Source organism: Sus scrofa, chromosome 12 (genome assembly GCF_000003025.6).
Source record: "Sus scrofa isolate TJ Tabasco breed Duroc chromosome 12, Sscrofa11.1, whole genome shotgun sequence".
NCBI lineage: Eukaryota > Metazoa > Chordata > Mammalia > Artiodactyla > Suidae > Sus > Sus scrofa.
The window spans coordinates 15,535,688-15,560,359 of NC_010454.4; the positions used below are offsets into that span (position 1 = coordinate 15,535,688).

The 24,672-nt window shown below is 41.0% G+C and overlaps 1 protein-coding gene across 19 annotated transcripts in view; it reads right to left on the minus strand.

Annotated features, from left to right (window-relative positions):
* Positions 1-24,672, minus strand: part of TANC2 (tetratricopeptide repeat, ankyrin repeat and coiled-coil containing 2) — a 365,248-nt gene that overhangs the window by 87,104 nt on the left and 253,472 nt on the right. For all 19 annotated transcript variants that reach the window (XM_021068126.1, XM_021068124.1, XM_021068122.1 and 16 more), the window contains 2 exons: positions 14,119-14,400; positions 9,324-9,457 (listed from right to left, as the gene is read on the minus strand). In XM_021068126.1, the coding sequence (XP_020923785.1) occupies positions 9,324-9,457; positions 14,119-14,400 (416 nt within the window). The remainder of the gene's footprint in view (positions 1-9,323; positions 9,458-14,118; positions 14,401-24,672) is intronic.

The window sequence follows — 24,672 nt, forward strand, 5'->3', positions numbered from 1 at the left end:
GCCACCGATGCTCAGTCACTATTATTCCAAGTTCTTGGAAATGATTCAGTATTAGTCCACCCCCAATAAATCAGCAGGTAAAAAACCTTTCTCCCTGGTGAATTCTTGTCTCTTATAATGACTTGTGGAAATTTCCTTTTCACTATGCCTTTCTTAGGTTATTAATTTTTCTCCATCTCAAGTTTTCTGTGTGTTAAATCCCTAAACTTTCGATTAAAACAATTCTATCCAAAATACATCTGATATGACCAGAACTGTAGTAATTCTTTGAAGAAGACAATGAGTAACTTTTAGATTACCCCTGTGAGGAAAGAAAAAAAAGGGGGGGGGGAACAGGTTTGCACACTATATAGATCACCTCTTCCAAAAAAAAAAAAGAAAAGATTGGAAGTCAGTATAGCCTTGCATATAAAAAGGTTTTGATTTCATGCTATACACAAGAAATGATAAAACTAAGCATAACAATCTTCACCAAAGGCCCAATCAAATGATTGAGTGGCAGCAAAACTGTCAGGCCTTCGCTCTCCAAAAGCTCATTCCTACGGCAAATAATCTCATATAGGGAAACGGCAGCTTTGAGTATTTGAAATTCACTTGGACCTAAACATTTCATTTACATAACGACTGGCATTTGCATCACTCAAATTCTCATGTTCCCCCTGATCTTCTTTCAGGTCTGCCCTCGCATTCTTTTTTTCTTTTTTGTCTATTTGTCTTTTCTAGGGCTGCACCTGCGGCATAGGGAGGTTCCCAGGCTACGGTCCAATCGGAGCTGTAGCTGCCGGCCTACACCACAGCCATAGCAATGTGGACCCCAGCCACGTCTTCGGCCTACACCACAGCTCACGGCAACGCCGGATCCTTAACCCACTGAGCGAGGCCAGGGATTGAACCTATAACCTCATGGTTCCCAGTTGGATTCATTAACCACGGAGCCACTTTGGGAACTCCTGCCCTCACATTCTATTCCACGTCTCCTCATCACCTGATTGATTTCCACTCCACACATCCCTTGCAACACCTCAGGTAGTCTGGCTTTCCCAGGGACCTAGTGGCTACTCTCCCCCCCTGTTCTCTTGCCCCTCAACTCTGCCTCTAATCCTCATTGTGGGATGGAAGTTAAGAGTAGCTCCGGTACTACTCTGAGGTTTGGCTTCAGTAACTTTCCATCTTGGAGCTCTTTTTTTTTTTTTTTTGGCAGTAGGGTTTTTATTTATTTTTAAAATTTTTGATTTTGAACTAATGTTAAAAAGATGTGAGTTTCCATATATCACTCACCCAGTTTTCCTAACATCTTACATAATCACAGCATAATTATCAAAACCAGGAAATAACACTGACATAACACTATTAACTAGAGGCATTATTCAAATTTTGTTATTTTTCACTAGCAACCTTTTTCTGTTCCAGCAGTCTATCCAGGACCCTGAGTTATATTTAGTCGTTATTTCTTAGACTCCTGGAGTCTGTAAGAGCTCCCGAGTCTTTATCATTCATGACCTTGACACTTTGGAAGAGTACCGATCCGTTATTTTGTTGAATATCCGTCAGTGGGTACTTGTCTGATGTTTTCCTCATATCCTAATTGAGACTTTTTGGCAAGAATATCCCAAAAGCAAGTCGCGTCATTCTCAGCGGACAATGTCATGGGGTTTATGACCTTGACGTATCCCGTGGCTGGTGATGTTCACCCTGATCCCTGGCCTAAGGTCAAAGTTTCTGCCAGGTTTCCCTACTGTAAAGTTACTGTCTTCCTCTTTGTAGTTAATCACTATCTCGGGGAAGATACTTCGAGACAATGCCAATTCTGCTTCGCAAATTTTTGCCCATTACTTTTAGCACCCACAGTGGCTGCTGTCTGCAGCATTATCGTTACTACCGTGATGCTGTACAACACAACGTCTCCAGTTAACAAGGCTATACTGCACATCTCAAAGTGGCAAAGAGGGTAGATCTTCAAAGTTCTCATCACAAGAAAAAATTCTGTCACTGTGAGGTGATGGGTATTAACTAAACATTGCAGTAATCATTTCACAATATTTACACCTATCAATCATGATGTGTGCATCTTTAACACAATGTTATATGTCAATTATACTTCGGTAAAACTAGGGGAAAAGCACTACAAGAGAGGAAATATAAGAGAGTGCAACACACAGATGGGGCATCCAAATAAGTAACTTAGGAGAGTCAGAGAAGGCTTCTTACAATTTTTTCTTTTTCTTTTTTTGCTTTTTAGGGCTGCACCTGCGGCATATGGAGGTTCCAAGCTAGGGGTCCAAATGGAGCTGCAGCTGCTGGCCTATACCACAGCCACAGTAACGTGGGATCCAAGCCACATCTGGGACCTACACCACAGCTCATGGCAATGCCGGATCCTTAACCCACTAAGTGAAGCCAGGAATCGAACCCACATCCTCATGGATACTAGTTGGATTTACTACTGCTGAGCCACAATGGGAATTCCCTTAGAAGTAAAATTTAAGCTGAGATCTGAAGGATCAGGAGTGAATAGAGGCAGTCGTGTCTGAGGCAGAGGAAAGCAGTATGTGCACAGGCCCTCAAGCAAGACACAGCTTACACTCTCAAGGCCCTGAAATCAGTTCAGTGTGGCTAGAGTGTGAGTGATGGGGAGCTGTGGGAGATAAGACAGAGCAAGGGTTTTCAACTGGGGTGGCTCTGCTGCCCAGGGGACACTTGCAACATGTGGAGAACAGTTTCGGTCATCACACCTGGGTGCGGGGAATGCTTGCTGCTGGGAAGTGGGTAGAGGCCAGGGATACGTCTACACGTAAAACAATAAACAGGACACCCTGCAAAGAATTATCTGGCTCAAAATATCAACAGTGCTGAGGCTAAAAAACCCTGGCCTAGATATAAAAAGTAAGGGCTCTTTGTTATAACACATGTGATGTTTTAAGAAGAGAGTTTGGATTCCCTTCAAGGGCAATGAGGAACCACTGACAGGTTTAAGTAGAAGGATTACTCTGGCTTCAGTACAGAGAAGAGATACAATTTATCCACTCATTTAACACATATTTATGTACTAAGCTTTGGGCTAGGAGCTGGTGACAGAGTGGTGGGCAATTATTTATTTATTTAAAGTAATTTAAACACTAACCCATTCCAGGGGAAGAGACAGGTAAAGAACACAAAATCGACAAAGTTATTTGCCACATTCAGTACCTTGAATGTAGATGAAATCTAGGTCTCATTATAAAATTTCAGGATTAATTTTTAGAGGAAAAAAAAAAACCCTAGACAACTTTTACAAAATATCATCTAGAGCTTATTTGTTGTTTTGTTTTCGTCACATTTCTCCCAAAATGTAAATCTTGTTTTTATTCTTTTTTTCTTTGGCCATGCCTGGGGCATATGGAAGTTCCCTGGCCAGGGATCGAACCCTCGCCATAGTAGTGACCCAAGTTGCAGCAGTGACGATGCCAGATCCTGAACCCACTGAGCCACGGAGGAACTCACTAAAATGTAAATCTTTTCAAAAATAGCCAATTGGAACACAAACTAAATCTTATCTTTTATTGTCATTTTTTGTTTTTCTCTCTCCCAGTGTGTGTGTGTGTGTGTGTGTGTGTGTGTGTGTGTGGCTCTAGTCTTTTATCAGGCCCAACACACATTCCTGAATTACTGAAATGATCACTTTGGCTGATAGCTTTACCAGTAGCAGCAACAACCTCAGGAACCATGATCATCTGACACCTCCCTGATTTAATACAGAACTGGTCTCTTAGTGGGGGTGACATTTCAGTTTTTTTAATTACACAGATTTCCACAGGGAAAAAACCTTTGCTTTCTGTGTCTCTGTGACACTTCTTAAAATGAGCTGGTTTCTCTAATTAGTGTATTTCAGATGTATTCACGTCTTAGCATAAGGACTAAGTGACAACTTATCTCGTGTGAAAAGAGCTTCTAGTTGCATAAAATTTTCTGAGGAAGAATTTTTTGGTCAGGAAAATGATTGAAAGACGCTTCTTTATTGTAATTTTCGTGCTTTTGAGGCCACATTCAATTATCGATAGAGTTCCAAAAGAACACTACACAAAAATCCTTCCTGTCACACTGTTTTTGTTTTTCGTTTTTTTTTAAAACAGTGGTTAAGAGCAGGGACTCTGGAGACTGCCTGCCTCAATTTAAATCTTGGTTTCAGTCATGTACTAGTTATCTCAGCAAGTTAATGTAAACCTCAGAGCCCCTGTTTCCTTATCTGTAGAATGGGAAGAATAAGGAGACCAGGCTCATTGGGTGAAGAGCTGATCTGTGTCCTAGCTCTGCCATTTACTAACAGTATGACTTGGGAAAAATTAACCATCACTGAAGCACAGTTTCCTCATCTGTAAAATGGGATGACAATGACCATGTCACAGGCTGAAGATAAGAATGAAGAAATGAAATAACAAATGTAGTATAAATAGTAATAAGCTCAACACATATAAGCACTGAGTAAATGGAAGCTACTTTCTCCCTGTCTGGAGAATTCTGTCTGTATGAGCACTTGGTGGTATCAGGCTGAAAGCCTGGAAATGCTACGGTTGTTACAGCTGAAATCACACAACCAGGAAAAGCTCTGAATGAAATCTCTGAGACCCTCTACTGTGATTTGACTTTAGAAGAATTAAGTAATATTAATTGGAAATATATTTTAAGGGAGATAGACCTAGCAACAACTTCAAGTGAAGAGTGTTTCTTCAATAAATTAAATTGCTCTAGGAGTTCCTGCTGAGGTGTGGTGGACTAAGCATCTGACTGTAGCAGCTCAGGTCACTGTGGAGGTGCAGGCTCAAACCCAGGCCTGGTGCAATGGGTTGGAAGGATCTGGTGTTGTTGCAGCTGTGGTGTAAGTTGAAGCTGTGGCTTGGATTCAGTCTCTGGCCTGGGGACTTTCATATGTTGTGAGTGCAGCCATATAATTAAAAAAAAATTGCTCTAAAGTTGTGACAAGAACTCTTCAATGTTCTCAATTATGTAGCAGCACGAGAAGCAGCAAGAACACTATGAAATACCAATGATAATTAATGACATACAAGCACCAACATAAGAACTTTGTCTATCAAATCAAGAGGTTTTTCAAGGATACTTTTCATTCTCATATATGAGCTTACTTCATCAAAATACCAATTTGAAAGATAATTTCTGCCTACCAGTTTGTTACAGATGGAAGCAAGACTCCTGGCTTATGCTCTATGATTCTATAGCACAAACTTGCATATGTGAACTGTAACATATGGTGCAATTACTGGGATAATATTCAATTTTAATATAGGGCATCATTTGTTTTACAATGTTCAGTGTAAACTTAAAAACGGCCCATCTCTAGGTACAAAAGATGTATTTATAGTTTGCTTTAGGAAGAAATAAACATGGAATTTTAAATATGATCCTTAAGTGTAAATAATCACTAATTTCTTATAATTTTTTAATCATTTCCCAAATATTCAACTAAACATCAATTTTAATCTAAGGGGCCATTTATTACATAATGTTTAATATAAATTAAAAGATATCCAGAGTTCCTGTTAAGGCTCAGTGGGTTAAGAACCGACATAGTGTCCATGAGGATGCAGGTTCCATTCCTGGCCTTGCTCAGTGGGTTAAGGATGCTGCAAGCTGAGGCACAGGTCACAGATGTGGCTCAGATCTGGTGTTGTTGTGACTGTGGCACAGGTCAGAAGCTGCAGCTCTGATTTAACCCCTAGCCGGGGAACTTCCATATGCCACAGATGCAGCCATAAAAAGAAAAAAAAAAAATCCAATTTCTAGGTACAAAAGAGATTTGTTTATATTTTGCTTAAGGAAGGCCCACAATCATGGAATTTAAAATGTGACCACTTTTCAAGTAAGCATAGTTACTAACTTCCTACTAAAAATATATAAAAATTGCCTAATATTGAACAAAAACATCTCGGGACTTCTTCTCTTGAGAGAGAGAGACTAAGGTGGAACAACATGGGGAGACTTAATTCTCTGAGCTCTTTTCAGCACTCCTTACTGTCTGACATAGTATCTGTCTACTGGCCTTCTCCCACCACAAAAATGTGGGCTACATAACAGCAGAGATTGCGCCTGTTTTGCTCACTGCATTACAGGTGTTCCAAACATATATTCTAAATGAATAAATAAATGGCTGTGATGATGGGAGCTCTTCAGCATTTGTGTGTTTCTAAGACGGTATCCATTCTGTTTGTTCTGAAGAAGAGGCTGGACTCGGTTTACACGGAATATTTAGGAAAAAAACAAAGATGTCTTTTAGGGTGGCACCGAGTTAGCAATGACGATGAGGGAAATCTCAGACTGTCTGCAGAAGCCCATTTACCATGGGTGTGCACCAGGAAGTGAGGACAATTAAAGATGTAGTTGGGGAAACAAGCTGTTTCTGGCCCAGAGCTGGACAGGATTCCTATGACACAATTAGAACCTTATGACATGGCAGATGATGCCCTGTTTCTCATTCTAATTAACCATGACAAGCGATGTCTTCGAATACTAGAGACAGGCATTTTGCTCTCTGTTCTTCTCCTTAAAATCCTGAAAAATAAGGAGCATGAGGAACAGAAATGCAGACTCCATCCATTAGGATAATCTGGCTCTAATCTCAGATTATGATACACAAAGAGGGAAAGTGGGTGTAGGATTAAATGACTTAACAGACAGAGGAAGGTGAAACAAATGCCTCTAAGAATTCAGAAAAGCACAGGAGTTAGAAGCACCAGGTCCTGGGGAAGATGGGGGCCATGGGGGCGAGGAGGGAAGCTGGAAACAGAAACGACTTGAAATTACCATAAGGAGCAGTGAGATTCCCAGATATCCATCCCCACCCTGCCCAGCCAGCTGAACTACCTTCCCCAAAACCCACAGGAAAGAGAATCATATTTACTAGAGAAACCACAGAGAATCTAGGCTTAGGGACAGCAGACGCAGTAGATGAGGATCAGGTACAGGATGGAAATAAGGGGCGTTAAGTACTGAAGGATGGAACTCCGGCATCCTCTCCTACCTGCTCCAGAAAGCAGGCAACAGGATATACACCCTCCAGGAAGGAGACTGGTGGATTCTTTGCCAGAGAAGATGAACAGCACAAGAAAAAAACTTATGAACATGGATTTGTGGGTATTTCCAATAGAGGTCGGTAGGTCATCTTAATGCTCTGTAGTTAAGCTCTGTATACACAGAAGCTTCTATCAGTTTTTCAGGGCCTAACTGTTAAGGAAGAGACAACAGAACACACTACATCCATAAAACAAGAACAGGAGGCTATAAAAAAGAAGGGAAAAACTAGGGGAGGTGGGGAAGACCCATTGGAAATTAAAACTGTAAGAGCCAAATAAATTTTTTGTGTGTGAAAGGATTGAAAGGCAATGTTGAAAGAAATCTCTTGAAAGTGGATCACAAAACAAAACAGAAAAACGAAAAGTATTGGAAACAGAAAAGTTAAGGAAAGTAGAGTAACGGTACAGGAAATCTAATTTTGGATTAACAGGAGCTGTGGAAGGAGAGACGAGGGGAAGTGGTGGGGAGGAAACTGTCAATAAATAATACAAAAGCATTTCCCTGCATCAAAAAATACCTCCAGGAGTTCCCGTCGTGGCTCAGTGGTTAACAAATCTGATGAGGAACCATGAGGTTCCTGGCCTCACTCAGTGGGTTAAGGGTTCAGCGTTGCCATGAGCTGTGTTGTAGGTCACAGACATGGCTTGGATCCCGTGTTGCTCTGGTGTAGGCTGGTGGCTACAGCTCCAATTAGACCCCTAGCCTGGGAACCTCCATATGCCACGAGTGCAGCCCTAGAAAAGGCAAAAAGACCGAAAAAAAAAAAAAAAAAAAAAACCCAGCAAACTCCAGCTCAACAGATATCAATGTAACTCAACAGAATAAGAAAAAAAATTTACACAAGAACAATGGTGATAAAAAGAAGATTCCAAAAACTTCTGAAGAGAGAAAAAAAGTGTGTGTATATATATATATATATATATATATATATATATATACACACACACACACACATATATATATATACACACATATATATATATACACACACACACACACATATATATATATACACACACACACATATATATATATAAGAGTTAGGAATAAGAATAGTACTGTATTATTTAACAGCAACATTGGAAGTTCAAGATGGATGTCTTCAAAATTCTGAGGGAAAATAACTTTTAACTTTGAACTATATTATGTCAAACAAACAGTAATGTGTAAGAATGGAATAAAGATGCTTTTAGGAACATTAAGTCTCAAAAAACTTACCTCCGATGCAAGCCACTAGAAAATGTGCTCCATCAAAATAAGGAATCAAGAAAGAAGATGACATGGGATCAAAAAGTAACAGGAATTTCCAGGATTAACAACGAGGTGTTAAGCCTTGAGAGCATTCTAGGTCCAGGTAAAGCTCAATGAAGCTCTAGGATAAATGTCTCCTGGCCCAGGAGGATGTAACTGATGAGGAAAACTGTACTGAGAGGCACTGTACAAAGCATTAGAGTTTTGAAGGAATAAAAGCAAATTTTAAAATGAGGCGCTTCATTACTCAGGAAAAGCAAAATTGCTCAAAAAGAAAATGTTATCCTTGGTTCCACAGTGAACCATATTTGTGCAATACAAATACTGCAAATACTATACCACAGATTCATACAAAAATTATGATGTAACTGTACTGTGATGGTAGTGGGAGGAAGGAAGGTGAAAGAGTTAAAATTCTCATCCACCGTAATAAATAACAAACATATATGAAACAGATTAAAATTTAGAGCAGTACATGAATATTATTTAGAAACAAGGAGGTAAAGAACAGAGAAACATCTCTCAATGTAGAAGGTGACTGCCTTGGGGAGAGGGTAGGTTGACGAGGGGAAGAGAATGTCTGGTTTTTATTGTTAAGTCTGAACATCATGTGATTTCCTAAACCATGTGTAGAAGCTCCTTTGATGAAAACAGAACTGTAAAACCCAGCTCCATGAACATTCATGGATAGTGTAGTGTAACAGGAAGAGTTTCAAGTGAGGAATGAAAATAAAAAAACCACTGATTACTTACCTACTATGATCTTGGGTAAATCACAGAGTTTGCATTTTAACTTCCTTATCTATCATGGGACTCTGGTTATTTCAAAGGCCCTGATTCCGTAACAGTAAAGTATTTTTCTAGGAACAGCAAGGAAAGAAACCCTTTCTCCACGTTCTCACGGTGTACCTGTATGTTCTTTTGTTCATGTGGCCAGGGGTCTCCCTACCTGTGCCCCCTTGATGATAAAAAGGAACCAGCATGCCTGCAAGCGCGCGATCCTAGTGTACCTGCGAGGCGAGTCTCCGCATGGCCTCCTCCTGTCGCCGGCGCATTTCTGGAGTTCCTGGGCAGCTTCCACTGGTGATGGAGGAGTGGGCTGACGGTGGCTGTGTGAGTGGCAGCTCTCTGTTGGCATCCACATCTGGATTAAAAAGATGAGATGTTTGCATCAGATAATCATAAAACTCCGAACTAAAGTAAGATGGGTTAAATTTCATTTCTTCTTTGATCCAGCAATTCTACTCCTAGGTATGTACCCAAGAGAATTAAAAACATATGCCCATGTAAAAACTTGTACACAAATGTTCAAAGAATCCAGGGTCATAATTGCCCCAAAGTGGAAACAACTCAAATGTCCATCCACTGATGCATGGATAAAATACGGTATAGCCACACGATGGAACATGACCCGACATTAAAAAGATATGAGATACTGATATATGCTACAACACGGACAACTCTTGAAATATTACACTCACTCAGAGAAACGGTCTTACAAAAGACCATACAGGATATGAGTCTATTTAGGTGAAATGCCCCGAAGAGGGAAACCCATAGGAACAAAAAGCAAATTAGTGGTTACCGAGGGGTGGAGTTAGGGACCTAGGGGGGAAATGGAGATTAATTGCCAGTGGGCATGGGATTTCTTCTAGGGGGAATGAAAATGTTCTAAGATTATAGTGACTGCTGCACCCCTCAGTGAATATACTAAAAAGCACTGAATTGAATGATTTAAATGGGTGAATTACACGGTATGTGAATTGCAGCTTAATAAAGGTGTTTTTAAAAATTCTACTTGTTTATGTTATTCAGATAATAACTACTGCTAGAAATTATAGACCACGACTATGAATACAGATATTTTAAAAACAGGCATGAAATAAGTAGACTGTTATTTGATGGTCAATGGCTATGGAAGAGGAGGAGGAAGAGGGGAAACTGCTCTCATTTAACTCCCTACTGGTAGGACTGAATTGAGACTTCTTCCACCCAACTGGCATAATAAATTTCCTGGACACTGGACAGAGTTATGAATAAATTGTAGGAGGGTGGGTGTGGGGAATGGTTGTGAAAAAAGACAGAAGAAATGTGTGCAGTTAAGTGACTGTCACCTTATCCTGCCTGCGGCTTACTCCCTCTCCCCAGCCCATTCTCCTCCATCTGGTATTTTATTTTGTGGATAAATATTGTCTGAGTACCTTCTACCTTCCAGCTCGTCCCTTTTTGTTTTGTTTTGTTTTTGTCTTTTTAGGGCCGCACCTGTGGCACATGGAAGCCCAGGCTAGGGGTCGAACCGGCCTATGTCACAGCCACAGCAATGCCAGATCCGAGCCACATCTTCGACCTGCACCACAGCTCATGGCAATGCTAGATCCTTAATCCACTGAACGAGGCCAGGGATTGAACCGGCATCCTTATGAATACTAGCCAGATTCATTTCCACTGAGCCATGATGGGAACTCCTGGCTATTCCCTTTTGGAGATGCTCTCCCTTTGGTCTAGGTGTCCTTACTTTCTGGTTGGTATTCAGAGAACAGCAGAAATAAAAGATAATGGGGGGAGCTTGCAGTATGCACAGCAAACTCGAAAAACAGGTTTCTGGAATGAGCAGAGTCAGGAGGGCAGGGGTTACTCACTAAACAGCTATTTGGGAGCCTGGCAGCTGGCTGGTAAATGTCAAATCCTAATAATAACACTGAGATGTTTAGTGATAGGAAAATATAGTCTGGTATTAGACAGAACTTCCCTAATACTGTACGAAGTATACTTGTAGTTAATGTAATAATGCCTGAATTACACAACAGGTCCATTTTCACGAAATGTTTTTGTTCTTAGTGTGTGTGTGTTGCGGGGTGGGTGATAATGGTGGTGGTGGAGGCCCATGGGGGAGTCACGTTAGGGAAGGGGTGTAGGCGGAAGGCAGGATGACAGGCTACTGCCTGCCTTGACAGCTTTTCTGTACCTTCCCAGGGAAATGACAAGGAGGGGGTGGCTGGGGGCTGGGTGTCTGTGGGGGAAGGACAGAGCCAGGCAATGCAGTGCTGCAGACGAAACTGCTCACATCTTTCACAGCAATGCTGCTCAGTGCGGAGGAGGCAGGGACAGAAGAAAGAGTGACACAGGATGCAGAAGTGGAAGTTGGAAGCTCCAATAATTTTCCACTTTATTTTCATTATTACTACAACTGCATCATTGGTACCACTGACGGAGGTTCAGAAGGCCAGTGGGATTCCAAATAAACCTACCAAAGCTTAATGTAAATTAAACTGTAAAAACTAGGCCATCTCTCTCTCTATAGACCTCATTCTTATTTAGTAATGAAAAAAATTCTGCTACTGCCAGTAACATTTCCGGTGGAGCTTAAATAGTGAGAGATGGATGCCCCAAACCATCTTGTTCTTTATCAACCACCTTCTCTTGACCCTGCTTTTTTTTTTTTTTTTTCCCTTGGCTTCTTAGGGCTGCACCTGAGTTATATGGAAGTTCCCAGGCTAGGGGTCAAACCAGAGCTGCAGCTGCTGGCCTACACCACAGCCACACCAATGCGGGATCCGAGCCACATCTATGACCTACACCACTGCTCACGGCAATCCCAGATCCTTAATCCACTGAGCAAGGCCAGGAATTGAACCCACATCCTCATGGTTACTAGTTGGGTTTGTAACCCACCGAGCCATAGGGGGAATTTCCTCTTGACCCTTCTTAAGGAGTAGTGATTCAGTTAAGATGGCAGTGATAGAATGTTCTTTGGACATCAAAGATGACAATAAAAATTATTACTTCAAAGAGTAAAACAAGGCAATGCTGGTTCCGTGTAATTCTGATATATGCTAACCACATACTCTATCTTCTGAACACCTTTTCAAGTTTTGAAAGTTAACTCTCAGGCCAAATCCAAGTCTCGACATGTGGACATAGACCATGTGAATGGAAGTGTCCCAGTGTTTTTCGGGTTTCTCTGGAGGTAAAAGGCAATGGATGTTAGAGAATAGCTTAATAAGCTACCTTTAAAGAACTTTTGCTTTGGGGAGCACATGGGCTGTTTTCTATTAACTCCTGCTCTCCCAGGCTTAGAGGGGGGGCTACTCCCAGGTAGCTTTGCTTTCAGAGAAAGCAGCTCTTCTTGCCCTTGAGTCATGATCCTACCATTCTGTTATCTGCAACAGTGACATACAGAGAGACTATTACCTATCTGGTTTTCTTTCTGACACACTCCAACAGCTAACCTTGGATTCCTCAGATAAGAAGTAGTCTGGTGTGACAGTTAAGCACTCTAAGGAGAACACTGAACTAGGTGTGGAAAGTTATTTTCAACCATAAAAACATCTGAGAATCGGAGCAGTTTAGCATGGAAACAAATCTTAAAGATCACCTAATCCCACTTACTCATTTTACAGATGACAAAACTGAGGTCTAAAGAATTAAAGTAAAATTCTCAAGGCTACAAAGTTTCATCAATTTGAGCGCCAGGGCTCAAACTGTGGGCTCTTTGCTCCCATGACACCATGCCAGTCTGTGTAAGGACAACTTCATGTGGAAACTAAACATGACATTGCTCATAAGCCATGAATTCTTCCATACCAATTCCTACCACCATACAGGGACTCCTGATTCAACCAGTTTTCTTTCTAGACACGAGCTCTTCTATGCGTCAGATATCTCTAAGTTTACCTGAGGCCATCTGCCTACTTGATGACAAGAAACTGCTAATTAACTTCAACGAGAAGCCAGGACGTTTGGAAGGTGTTGGATGAGTTCCTGCTGAGTTCCTACAGCACTGCGCTAGACTCTGTAACTATTGTGACCTCAAAGAAACCATTTCTAGTGGGTGCTGTCTGGAAATCCGTGGTGAGCTAGAGTATCATCTGGACTAGCAGAGCAATGGTTTCTTTTTGTTCCCGTATAACCAGCAGAGGCCAGGTAGACTGGCTCTAGACATAGACTATGTACAGGAAGAACACCTATACGTCTCCCTTTATCTCCTTTACTCAAGTGAGTTTCATCAATAAGAAGAGGGAGCCCAGCAAAGTGAATGAGACCTGCCTCAGAAACCAGGCTGCTTAGGCTCAAATTCACCACTGATCGGCTATGAAACCTGGGAGGCTTCCTTAACCTCTCCGAGTCTCAAACCACTTACCTCTGAAATGAAGATAACAGGACCTACCTCACTGAGTGGAGAAGAAGACTGGATGAATTAATGTTTGTTAAGCTCTTAGGGAGTGCCTGGTGCTAAGGACCATGAGTATTTTAAAAATAAATAAACAAGCTCCTGATGGTGATCATTAAGCTGCACCCTGCCTGTGATGAAAGATGCATGAAGATCTCAGCATCTTTTCACAAGAAAGCAGGAGAAACCCTTCAAGGACACAGTGAAGTTCTAGCCCAAGCAATACTGACATCAATCACAAGGAAATGAAGGCTGCAAACAGACTGTGCCAGCGTGAACAGGAAGACGGCACAGGCTGAGCAGAGCTGACAGTGATGGATGTAAACCACTCTTACAGGCAATTGCTGTATAGTCATTATCCAAAGGACGGACTAGCCAGACGGCCAGTAGGGAAGAGCCATAAATTTATTCTGAGAGAAAGGTTTTTTCAGTCACACGCAGGTGACTGTGAGATACGAGGGTTAAATGTAAACAGAGTATTACATTCTTTCCCCCAGCTCTGAATTAATGGTCCTTCCATGCAGGTCAGATGCTGCAGATAAGAAAAACGAAAGGATATGAGACTTAATATATACATACAGCAGAAACAACTTTCAGAGCAAAAAAGCACAAGTTCTTTGAGGAGGCATACGCACGTTTGGGGGAGGCGTGTGGACTGTCTGAGGCAATCTGTCTCATCCGTGTTCCATGGCAGCTGAGGGCCACCAGTCTGGAGATGATGGCGGTTTTGCCGAACCCAATGTTTCCCACAATCACGACTCCTTGGTTCACGTTGGCGTTTGAACTTTGAAGTTGAGCATCTATTTCGTGGAAGACCCAATCACGGCCAACAAACACCGACTCTGTAGTAATGCTGGGCACTTCAAAGAGCAGAGGCTTCAGGGAGATATCCGGAGGCCTATAAGGTGCAAAGCGGACTGGAAGGAACAAGAAGAGAACGGAGAACTTAGGCCAAAGCGTCAACACTGACGGAATTAAAGAAAAAAAGCAGTATGGTTTAGGAGACCATTGGGAGTTCCAGCATGATGGCATTCTGGGTTATTCAGAAAACAATAAAATTCTGAGTTTTGGTTCTACACAGAGAAGCAACAGCAGGTGAGCTGGAGCTATTTAATACTGTAGCTGACAAGAACAGGAACATGGTTAAAATAGTAATACTTTATGTTATAGGCAGAAAAGTCGGGGTGATATTCAAAATTATTGAACAGTGGGGATGACCCAGACACCAGTAATCAGGATGGATGTAAAACCAGTAAAAAAAAAAAATGCAGGGTCCTTACGGCTTCTTTCTGTGCCTGCTGATAATCTAAGATGTGGATTATAGGGGGATGTAGGTTGGAGTTTCTGGGGGAGAGGATGCGATGTGGTGGCATCCAGAAGGGTTAGCGCATCAGCCCCTTACCAGCCTATAAGGACATATTTCAGTACTTAACGACCATACGGCTGCACCACTATACCTCGGTCCTGCAGAAAGCAGTATAAAGAGAACTTGTCTGTTTCTTTAAAAATAACAATAAAAAGAGTAATTCCTCTAGGTTCATGAATTTTTTTTTTAATATAGTAAGTATATTAGGGGAAGCAAACTTCTAAAAGCTATGATGGTTTAACAGCTTTTAAATATCCCAAGCTGTCAAGGAAGCAGAACCAAGCTTTTACCTAATGTCTTTGCACCTGTATTGTTTGTATTCATGCCAGTTAAAAACAAAAGACTTTGAGTTCCCTTCATGGCTCAGTGGTTAAGGAACCTGACTAGGAACCATGAGGATGCAGGTGTGATCCCTGGCCTTGCTCAGTGAGTTAAGGATCTTGTGTTGCTAAGAGCTTTGGTGTAGGTCACAGATGCGGCTCAGCTCTGGCATTGCTGTGGCTGTGGTATAGGCTGGCGGCTGTAGCTCTGATTTGACCCCCAGCCTGGGAACTTCCACATGCTGTGGATGCGGCCCTAAAAAGCAAAAAAAAAAAAAAAAAAAAAAAAAAAAAGAAAGAAAGATTTCTGGTTTATATACATGTCTTGGGAACAAATCTCTATTGCTTTTCTCAAAAAAATTTTTTTGTGCTTATGTAGTTGTGAGATGTGCTAAGGGCTAAGTATGAGCTTTACTTTGAAAGAATCTCTAAAAATGCATAACAGATGTGACCTGGTTTCAAAGATCAAGCTTCTATTTATATTGATGGTAAAAAGAAGTCCTGCCTGACCTCCCTTATCTGAGTTAAATGCCTTCTAACTGTTTCAGGAGTAGTTTTAGATGTATCATTTTACCTGCCTGGAACCAAGTATTTCATGCCTGTATCTTTAAGCTTAGCACAGTGTTTTGACACATAGTATGTGATCAATAAATACTTACTGAAAGTATTCATTAAAAGTAAAGTATTAGGAGTTCCTGTTGTGGCTCAGCGGAAACTAATCCAACTAGGAACCATGAAGTTGCTGGTTCGATCCCTGGCCTCATTCATGGGTTAAGGATCCGGCATTGCAGTGAGCTGTGTGCAAGTTGCAGATGTGGCTCAGATGTGGAGTTGGTGTGGCTGTAGTGTAGGCCGGCAGCCGTACCTCCAATGTGACGCCTAGCCTGGGAACCTCCATATGCCACAGGTGTGGCCCTAAAAAGCAATAAGTTAGGTATTATAGGGAGTTCCTGTCCTGGCTCAGTGGTAACAAACCTGACTAGGATCCATGAGGATGTAGGTTTGAACCCTGGCCTCGCTCAGTGGGTTAAGGATCCGGTGTTGCTGTGAGCTGTGGTGTAGGTCGAAGACACGGCTCAGATCCTGCATTGCTGTGGCTCTGGCGTAGGCCGGTGGCTTCAGCTCCAATTTGACCCCTAGCCTGGGAACTTCCATATGCTGCAAGTGTGGACCTAAAAAGCAAAACAAAAACAAAAACAAAAAAAAGTACTATACTCTAACTTCATTTTATATTTTGGAGAATAAAGGCCAGGGGTGGGATAGGGATGAAGATAGGAGAAAGGGAAATCATAAAGGGAGAAATCAGCTCTATTTATACTGCTTATTTCATCTAGAACAAACTTAACCACATCATAAGATGGGAAATAGAAATGGCACCTTACTTGAGAAAACATACAAACACATATACATGTAAACACTCTCATGTAAAACTCCTAAAAACTATCAGAATGATAATTGAACATTTTTAAAAAGGACAACTCCAAAAGTCATATAACTAATTCAAATATAAAGCCAAACTCTAATAAGAGACAAATACTTCCATATATCAATTTAAAAATGTCCCAAATTTTGACTTAAAAAACAAAAAAACAAAAAAAGGGCTGTGGACATACAGCTACATGGTTACTTCTCTCTTTTTTTTTTTTTTCTTTTGGCTGCACCAGTGGCATGCCAAAGCTCCCGGGCCAGGGATCGAACCCAAGCCACAGCAGTGACAATGCCAGATCCTTAACTGCTGGGCCACCAAGGAACTCCTACTTATCTCTTCATCAAAACAGTCTTTTAAAATATGTAACTTTAGGAGTTCCCATGGTGGCGCAGTGGTTAACGTATCTGACTAGGAACCATGAGGTTGCGGGTTCAATCCCTGGCCTTGCTCAGTGGGTCAAGGATCCGGCGTTGCCATGAGCTGTGGTGTAGGTCACAGACGCGGCTCGGATCCCGCGTTGCTGTGGCTCTGGCGTAGGCCGGTGGCCACAGCTCCGATTCGACCCCTAGCCTGGGAATCTCCATATGCCGTGGAAGCGGCCCAAGAAATAGCAAAAAGACAAAAAAAAAAAAAAAAGTAACTTTAACTTGCTAACAATATTCTTAATTCTAGTGTTGCACAGCTGATATATTTTACTTTTCTTAAACATTATTTTATTGAGCTATGATTCACAGGCCATCAAAGTCATCCTTTTTAAGTATATAATTCAGTGGTTTCTAGTATATTCACCAAGTTGCACAACCAGTACTGCTTAGTTCCTGGATAATTTCATCTTTGCCTAAAGAAAACCACACACCCCTTAGCCATCACTCTCTAGTCGCCATTTCCCCCAGCCTCCAGGCAATCAGAGACTTTCTGTCTTTACAGAACTGCTTTTTGAGACATTTCACATACATGTTACCATATAACAGGTGGCCCTCTGTATCTGCCTTCTTTCACCTAACATGTTTTGAGGTTCATTCATGTAGTAGCATGTTTCAGTACTGCAACCTCTGAATTGCTGAAATCATATTCCATTATGTGGGTAGATCACATTTTGTTTATCCATTTATGACAGACAGCTGGCTTGTTTCCACTTTCTGGCTGTTATGAGTCATGCTGCTATGAACAATCATGTACAAGTTTTTGTGTACATATGTTTTCAGTCTCTTGAGTATACTTGCAGGAGTGGTACTGCTGGGTCATATGGAAACTCTATGTTTTAACTTTTTGAGAAACTGCCAAACTCTTCTATTTCACTTTTGCTATTTTTTTATGCAGTAATACATATTCACTATAGAAAGTTTAGGAAGAGCAAATAAACAAAATGATAATTCTACTCCCACTGCCCAGAGAGAAACTCAATTCACTTTTTCCCCTGAGTTCTGTATGTACCATATACACTTATTTTTAAAACAAAAAATGGGATCATACTATAGATACTGTTTTATAACCTGCTTTTCTTGCTTTGCTTTGCAATTCCAGAGTTCTGAAAAAGTTGATGCTGTCAGACATGCTAGCTTGGTGGTTGCTTCAGGGGAGGGATTGATTCTTGGAGCTCCTTACTCCACCATTTTCCATGATGTCGCTTGATAGGAGGGGGCTGCTAACCGTGACTCAGGGGGTTTCCTGGGTTTCTGAGTGCTCTTGGTGGGGAGACATTCAGACAGACACACTGAGCTCTGGCTGAGCAGTCACAGGACTCCCAGTGAGGAAGGGGAAAACACAAGATCAGTTGGCTTGAGATGAGTCTAATCAGCCCTTAAGAGAGCTAAGATCCCACACCTGGTTTCAGAACTAGACTCAAAATCTGAATCCAAAATCCATGTTTTTTTTTCTGTTATTTATTATGTAGCTGCTCTCTACGATGTCACTATTAAATCTGCAGTCTGACCACTGATTAAACCACTGATGACCAGAATTGAGTAGACTTAGCTGACTGGAGAGGCTAGCTTCTTTCTCCTTCACCTCCCCTGTGCTTCACTATAGGATCTGCATGCTTGGCCAGAAAAGACCTTTCCAGAAAGAGAAGAGCTTCTGAGACACTCAGTTGCTTTCTAAACTAACCGACTTATCTTTTCAGGTCTGAGATTACTTACCATCCTGTGCCAAAAGGACTTTCATGACTATGACTACTGCCAATTTATAATATGGGGAATAAGTACAGATTCAACTATGTGCTGAAGTTTTTGAGAAAAATTCTATTAAGGTAACTTGTTCTCATGTTGACGTAATCTCTCATCATATTTTATTCTACCGAGAAAGCTTTGACATTTTAAAAAGTTATTTTAAAATTTTTCTAAAAATGTAATCAATTCACAAAAGCCTCAAGGGAAGAAAAGACAAAATTAGCCCAGTACCATATGGTAAAACAACTGCAGACACCAAGAACAGGCCTAGAAACAATTTCTGTACCTCAGAATCTAAGGCTTTTGTCAGATCAATATGATACAAGAAAGCCATAATTCGTATGTACCAACTATAAATTTAGGGCATACGAATGGCCTGAACCATGGGACATGGAGATTATGAATACATGATGTGGAGTTCATATTCCTAAATAAATGTTTCTCTGGGATATCAGCTGGCTTTCAAGAGGTTTTCTAAGGCAGAAACTACTGAAATAATCCAGTGAGAAATGATCCCTGCAACTATAGCTGAGGGAAGAGGAAAAGATAAGCTAATCCATACATTCAGTAACAGATGTGGTTTTCTTACCCCTGCACCCAAGAAGTGGAAGTCCCAGGGTGGCAAGAGAGCAGAAAGATTATCCCATCCTTCTCAAAAAATTCCAAGATATACTGACATCTGGAAGTTACTTTGAAATTTGTAAAAAATGAGTGGTCCCAGAGATGGGTGGGTGGATAGATATGTGGGAAAAATAAGATAATAAAACATCAATGCTATAATAAGGCAAGTGTGCAAGTGTTTACTGTAAAATTCTTGCCTTTTTTTTTCTATATCAGAAAATTTTCCTAATAAAATGTTGAAGGAAAAAAAAAAAAAACACAGAAAGGAAAGGTGTTCTAACAGGGTATACAAGTAAGACAAGCTTCGGAAGGCAGTTTTAAAAACAGATTTAATAACCACGCCAGATTCAGATCAGTGTGTGCATCTCTTCAATGCAAATTAGGCCTGCGTCAGACAAATGAATTCTCTCTAGGAAACAGTCTCTGTGAGACCATCAATACGAATAATTATCTATCTAGGCTTACGGAGAAAACTGACCTTTCTTTAACCAAGTCAAAGAACAAACATTTAAAAAACAAATAAAAGTGCATTAAGGCTAACAGACCAGCTTGTTCAAATGCAAACAGAAACAGCTGCAGCAAAGGGAAGAGGGGAAGGGGAAGTGGGGGCAAGAGAGCTTTAACTGGATTTAGACTAAAGCATATTTACTCATGGAAAACCACCATGAATCATGTTAGAAGAAGTCAGTCACAGGACTGCCAGAAGAAAGGGTGTGTGTAATACAGCCAAGGTCTGGTGCAAACAGGAGCAGAGCCGTATTTCCTCACATTCTTCCATGATGGCTGGAAAGTCTAGCCTGGAAGCACCTCTGTTCCTCAGAACAAGAGATAATTTCAGGCTTATTCATGCGATTTTCTGCACAGAGCAGAGGAAAAACATAACACTTCAGATAAAACCTGGTATCACATTAGCACCACACAGAAGTCAAAAAACATACTTATTTTTTTGTGAGTATATTTATTGAACCAAGGGAGGGCTCATTCATTTACTGAGCTTCTAGAAGGCTTGCTCGCCTATTTACAAGAGTCAACTCTCTTTAGGGTCTGTTGCTTATTTATGGCACTCAGGAATAGGACTAGTAGGCATTCCTAGGAATATAGTAGTATTCCAACCCCAGGAAATGAGTTTTTGAAGAATATTAAAGTAATTTGAAGCAGGTCCTGAAAAGCAATCTAAAGATAATAGCCTGAGAAATGTTCATTTCAGATAATGTCTATTTGAAAAAAAAAAGATTAAATAAAGCAAAAATGCTTTTTGGGTCAGCAGGGAAACATAGAGTTGAGTGGGTACGATTGCGATTGCGGACACAGAGCCAGGACGCCTCAGTTTGTTTACTGTCTCTGCTACTCACTAGCTGTGTGACCTTAGGAGAGGTACTTATGTTCCTTCTTTTTTCTTTTTTTGTATTTTCAGGGCTGTACCCATGGCATATGGAAGTTCCCAAGCTAGAGGTCAAATCAGAGCTGCAGCTGCCTATGGCACAGCCACAGTAACGCTGGATCTGAGCTCAAGGCACAGCTCAAGGCAATGCCAGATCCTGAACCCACTGAGTGAGGCCAGGGATCAAACCCACATTGTCATGGATACTAGTCGGGTTACTGCTGAGCCAAGAACTCCAATGTTTTTGATATCTCAGTTTTCCTCATCTTTAACTCAGGGATAACCATGACGTGAGGATTAAGATGAGTTAATGTTTGCAGTGTGCCTAGGACAGTATCTGCTTGTTAACGGTGGTAGCTGCTACCACTATCTACATTATCAAGCCAAAAAAAAGAATCCAGTGTAGCCATAATCCCCTCCCTCTCACACCTATTATTTAAAATGAAACATAATGAAAAGGATATTGAGAATATGGTGACTCTTTTTGAGCCCTCGTCGTTTTGAATTTCTTACATCCCTGCTATCCCCCAAACATTCTGAAAGAGCCATGTTTGCTCTCTTCACTTTCACAGCAGTAATTCATTCTAGCCTGGCTTCCTCCCATACACTCTGTTGAAACTTTCTGATTTTCAAGTCCAATGAATTGCTTAACAATTCCTTAGGATTTAACAGTTTTAACTAATCCCGGCTTTTTGAAATACATTCCCGTCTTGGGCTTAACATAATAACACTTTCTTCTAGTTCTTTTTCAGTCCTCTCCTCCTGATATATCTTTAATGATTCCTCCCCTTCTGCCCATCCCTAAAATATTGCCAATCTTAGGTTTATATTTTATTGTTTTGTCTTCTTCATGATCTCCCTGGGTAATCTCAAAGGCATAGACGAACAGCTTTCACAACTATCTAAGTGGTGATAGTTTATGCTTCTATTCCAGATCCCAGTTCTCAACTCCTGACCAGTATTTCCAGCAACTTACATGAGTTACCCACACGGATTTCCAATAGGTATATCAAACTTAAAATGTTTAGAACTCAAGTTATTTTCTCACCCACCTTAACCCATTCTTTATTTTCTACGTGTTATCGCAGTTAATGAAGTATCATCATTTGCCTGGTCCCCCAAGAGAGAAACTGGAGACCACCAGGAATTTCTTCTTCCTTAACCTTAACCTCTAATTTGTCACAGGTTCTATCAACTATTTTTGAGTAATATCTCTCAGATATAATTCCTGTTTCCTCTTCCCATTACACTGCTACATACAGAAATAACACTTTTGGAGGAGCTGCTGGATCACTCGAAGCCTCGGTTTTGTCATCTGTAAAGTGACAATAATAAGAACATCTACTTCATAAGGTTAAATAAGAAAATGTACATTAACTTCTTAGTTCAGAACCTAGTTAATCCTCAGTGAAGGATAGTCATAGAGTTTAGATTCTCAGCATCCTTTGCTTTTTACCACGGACTTAAGTTTTTAGTGAATCACCTTGTAAGCCACATACCCCTCCTAATATACAGTCCTCAAATACATGCATCAGACATCACCATGTCAAACCCTACACTTCTACCCTTATATTAACTTACCCTACCACAGTCACCTAACCTAGTAAGCCCTTATTAACTAGTACAATTTTTGTCATGAGTTATGCACATTCAATAATGTTTAATAAATGAATTTGTGAATGAAAACACTGCATATGGATTTTCCATTCTCAACTGCAGGGAAATGTTTATAGACTTGGTTTTGGTAGGACAGGAAGGCTAGAACAATTGGATGCAAACGCAGATCTTTGAAAAGCACGTGAACTGCACTATGATCGTAAAAAGAAATGAAGCATTTGTTTGCCACCTTTCGGGGGTACGTTCCTGTTTAAAGGCTACTGTCATAAACAAGAGGATCATTAAATAATAAGGTGTTTGGGGAGGAAAATTGTTATTTTCCAAGCTCTGTACATATCACAGGCAAGGCTTGGATGTTAACCAAGACACCAACAATCAAAGAATCATGTTCCTACAGGAAGTTGGCGGACGGGAGAAAACATGCCTTAGAGTTAAGTGTCCAGAGAGGACAGCAGATGTGTTTCTTCTAGAAAAGTTACTGAGAAGGCTGAAGCCACACACATCCATTTAGTAATTAACATCTTGCTAATGCTACTTGTAAGATTTATTTTGTGCAAATAATAACCATATTTCTCTCTTATTATAGGTAAAATATGTATTTTAGTTTACAGAAAACCCAATTCTAACTACCAAGACACTCATTTTCTTTTCTTTCTGTCTTTTTCGGGCCATACTCATGGCCTATGGGGGTTCCCAGGCGAGGGGCCTAATCGGAGCTACATATAGCTGCCGGCCTACACTACAGCCACAGCAATGTGGGATGTGAGCCAAGTCTGTGACCTACACCATAGTTCATGGCAATGCTGGATCCTTAACCCACTGAGTGAGGCCAGGGATCAAGCCTGCGTCCTCATGGATGCTGGTCAGATTTGTTTCCACTGAGCCACAATGGGAACGCCCCAAGCCAGTCATTTTCTAATGAAAGATGGGTTGATCCTCTGTTCATTTCATCTACAATTTTTTTTTTTTTTTTTTTTGAGAGCTGTACCCAAGGCACATGGAAGTTCTCAGGCTAGGGGTCTAATCAGAGCTATAGCTGGTGGCCTACGACACAGCCACAGCCATGCCAGATCCGAGCCGTGTCTGTGACCTACACCACAGCTCACGGCAATGCCGGATCCTTGACCCACTGAGCAAGGCCAGGGATTGAACTCGCATCCTCATGGTTTCCAGTTGGATTCGTTTCCTCTGTGCCACAATGGGAACTCCTACAATTTTCTTTTTAAAAATTTGATATGAATTTCTACTTCTGGCCCAGATGGAGAAACAGGACCAGATTTGCCCTCCCATATAAAACAACTCAAAACAAACTTTTAGACAAAACATATGAAACAATGGTTTTCAAGGCACAAGACATAGGCAGTGAAAAATTCGAGCCCCTGAGAGACAGAAAGTAAAGGTAAACCCTATGCCCACTCATGACAGTGAGAGAACTTTCGGAAGTAAGTGTAGGGAGGGAGATCCTAGTTGGATTCTGGGAGACTCCCTTAGGTGAGCAGATAGAATGGAGAATCCAGGGAGACCAAGGCAGTGAGTCTTCAAAGAATCGGGTCCTGGAGAGAGCGGTAGAGAAGGGATTCTGTAGATCTGCGGCGAGTAATAACCCTTGAGTAATCAGCAGAGTAGTGATTGGCACAAGTATGAGAATGGGAGAAGAGCACCTGCTGCTTACACAGGGCCAGGAGCAGCACCTGCTCCTAACAACCAGAATGGAACACCTCACAATTTACCTGACATTGGATTAAATCCAGGAAGAACTTGTCTCTGTAGTAGAGAATAAAGAGACCTGTAAATATTGTTCTGGTTCTATCTGACAGATCTTAAAAACAAGACCCCAAATTGATGGCGCTATTTCCAAATAACTAACTCACATTCCAGAAAAAAAAAAAAAAACAACAAAAAAAAACCAAAACTGAAGAACATTTATAAGAATGCAAAAATATCCAACACCCACTATGGTAAAATTCACACTGTTCAGCATTCAGATGAAGAGTATCAGGCACGCGAAGAAGAAGGAAAATATAAACTGTAATTAGTGGAAAAACTAATCAGCTAAAACTGACTCAGAAGTGACACAGTTGTTAGAATTAGCAGTGGAAAACTATTAAAACTATAATTATAACTATATTCTATACGTTCAAAAGATAGGGGCATGGAAGATATAAAAGACTCAAATTTTACTTTTAGAAAAAAAAATCAGGAGTTCCCGTCATGGCGCAGTGGTTAACAAATCTGACTAGGAACCATGAGGTTGCGGGTTTGATTCCTGGCCTTGCTCAGTGGGTTA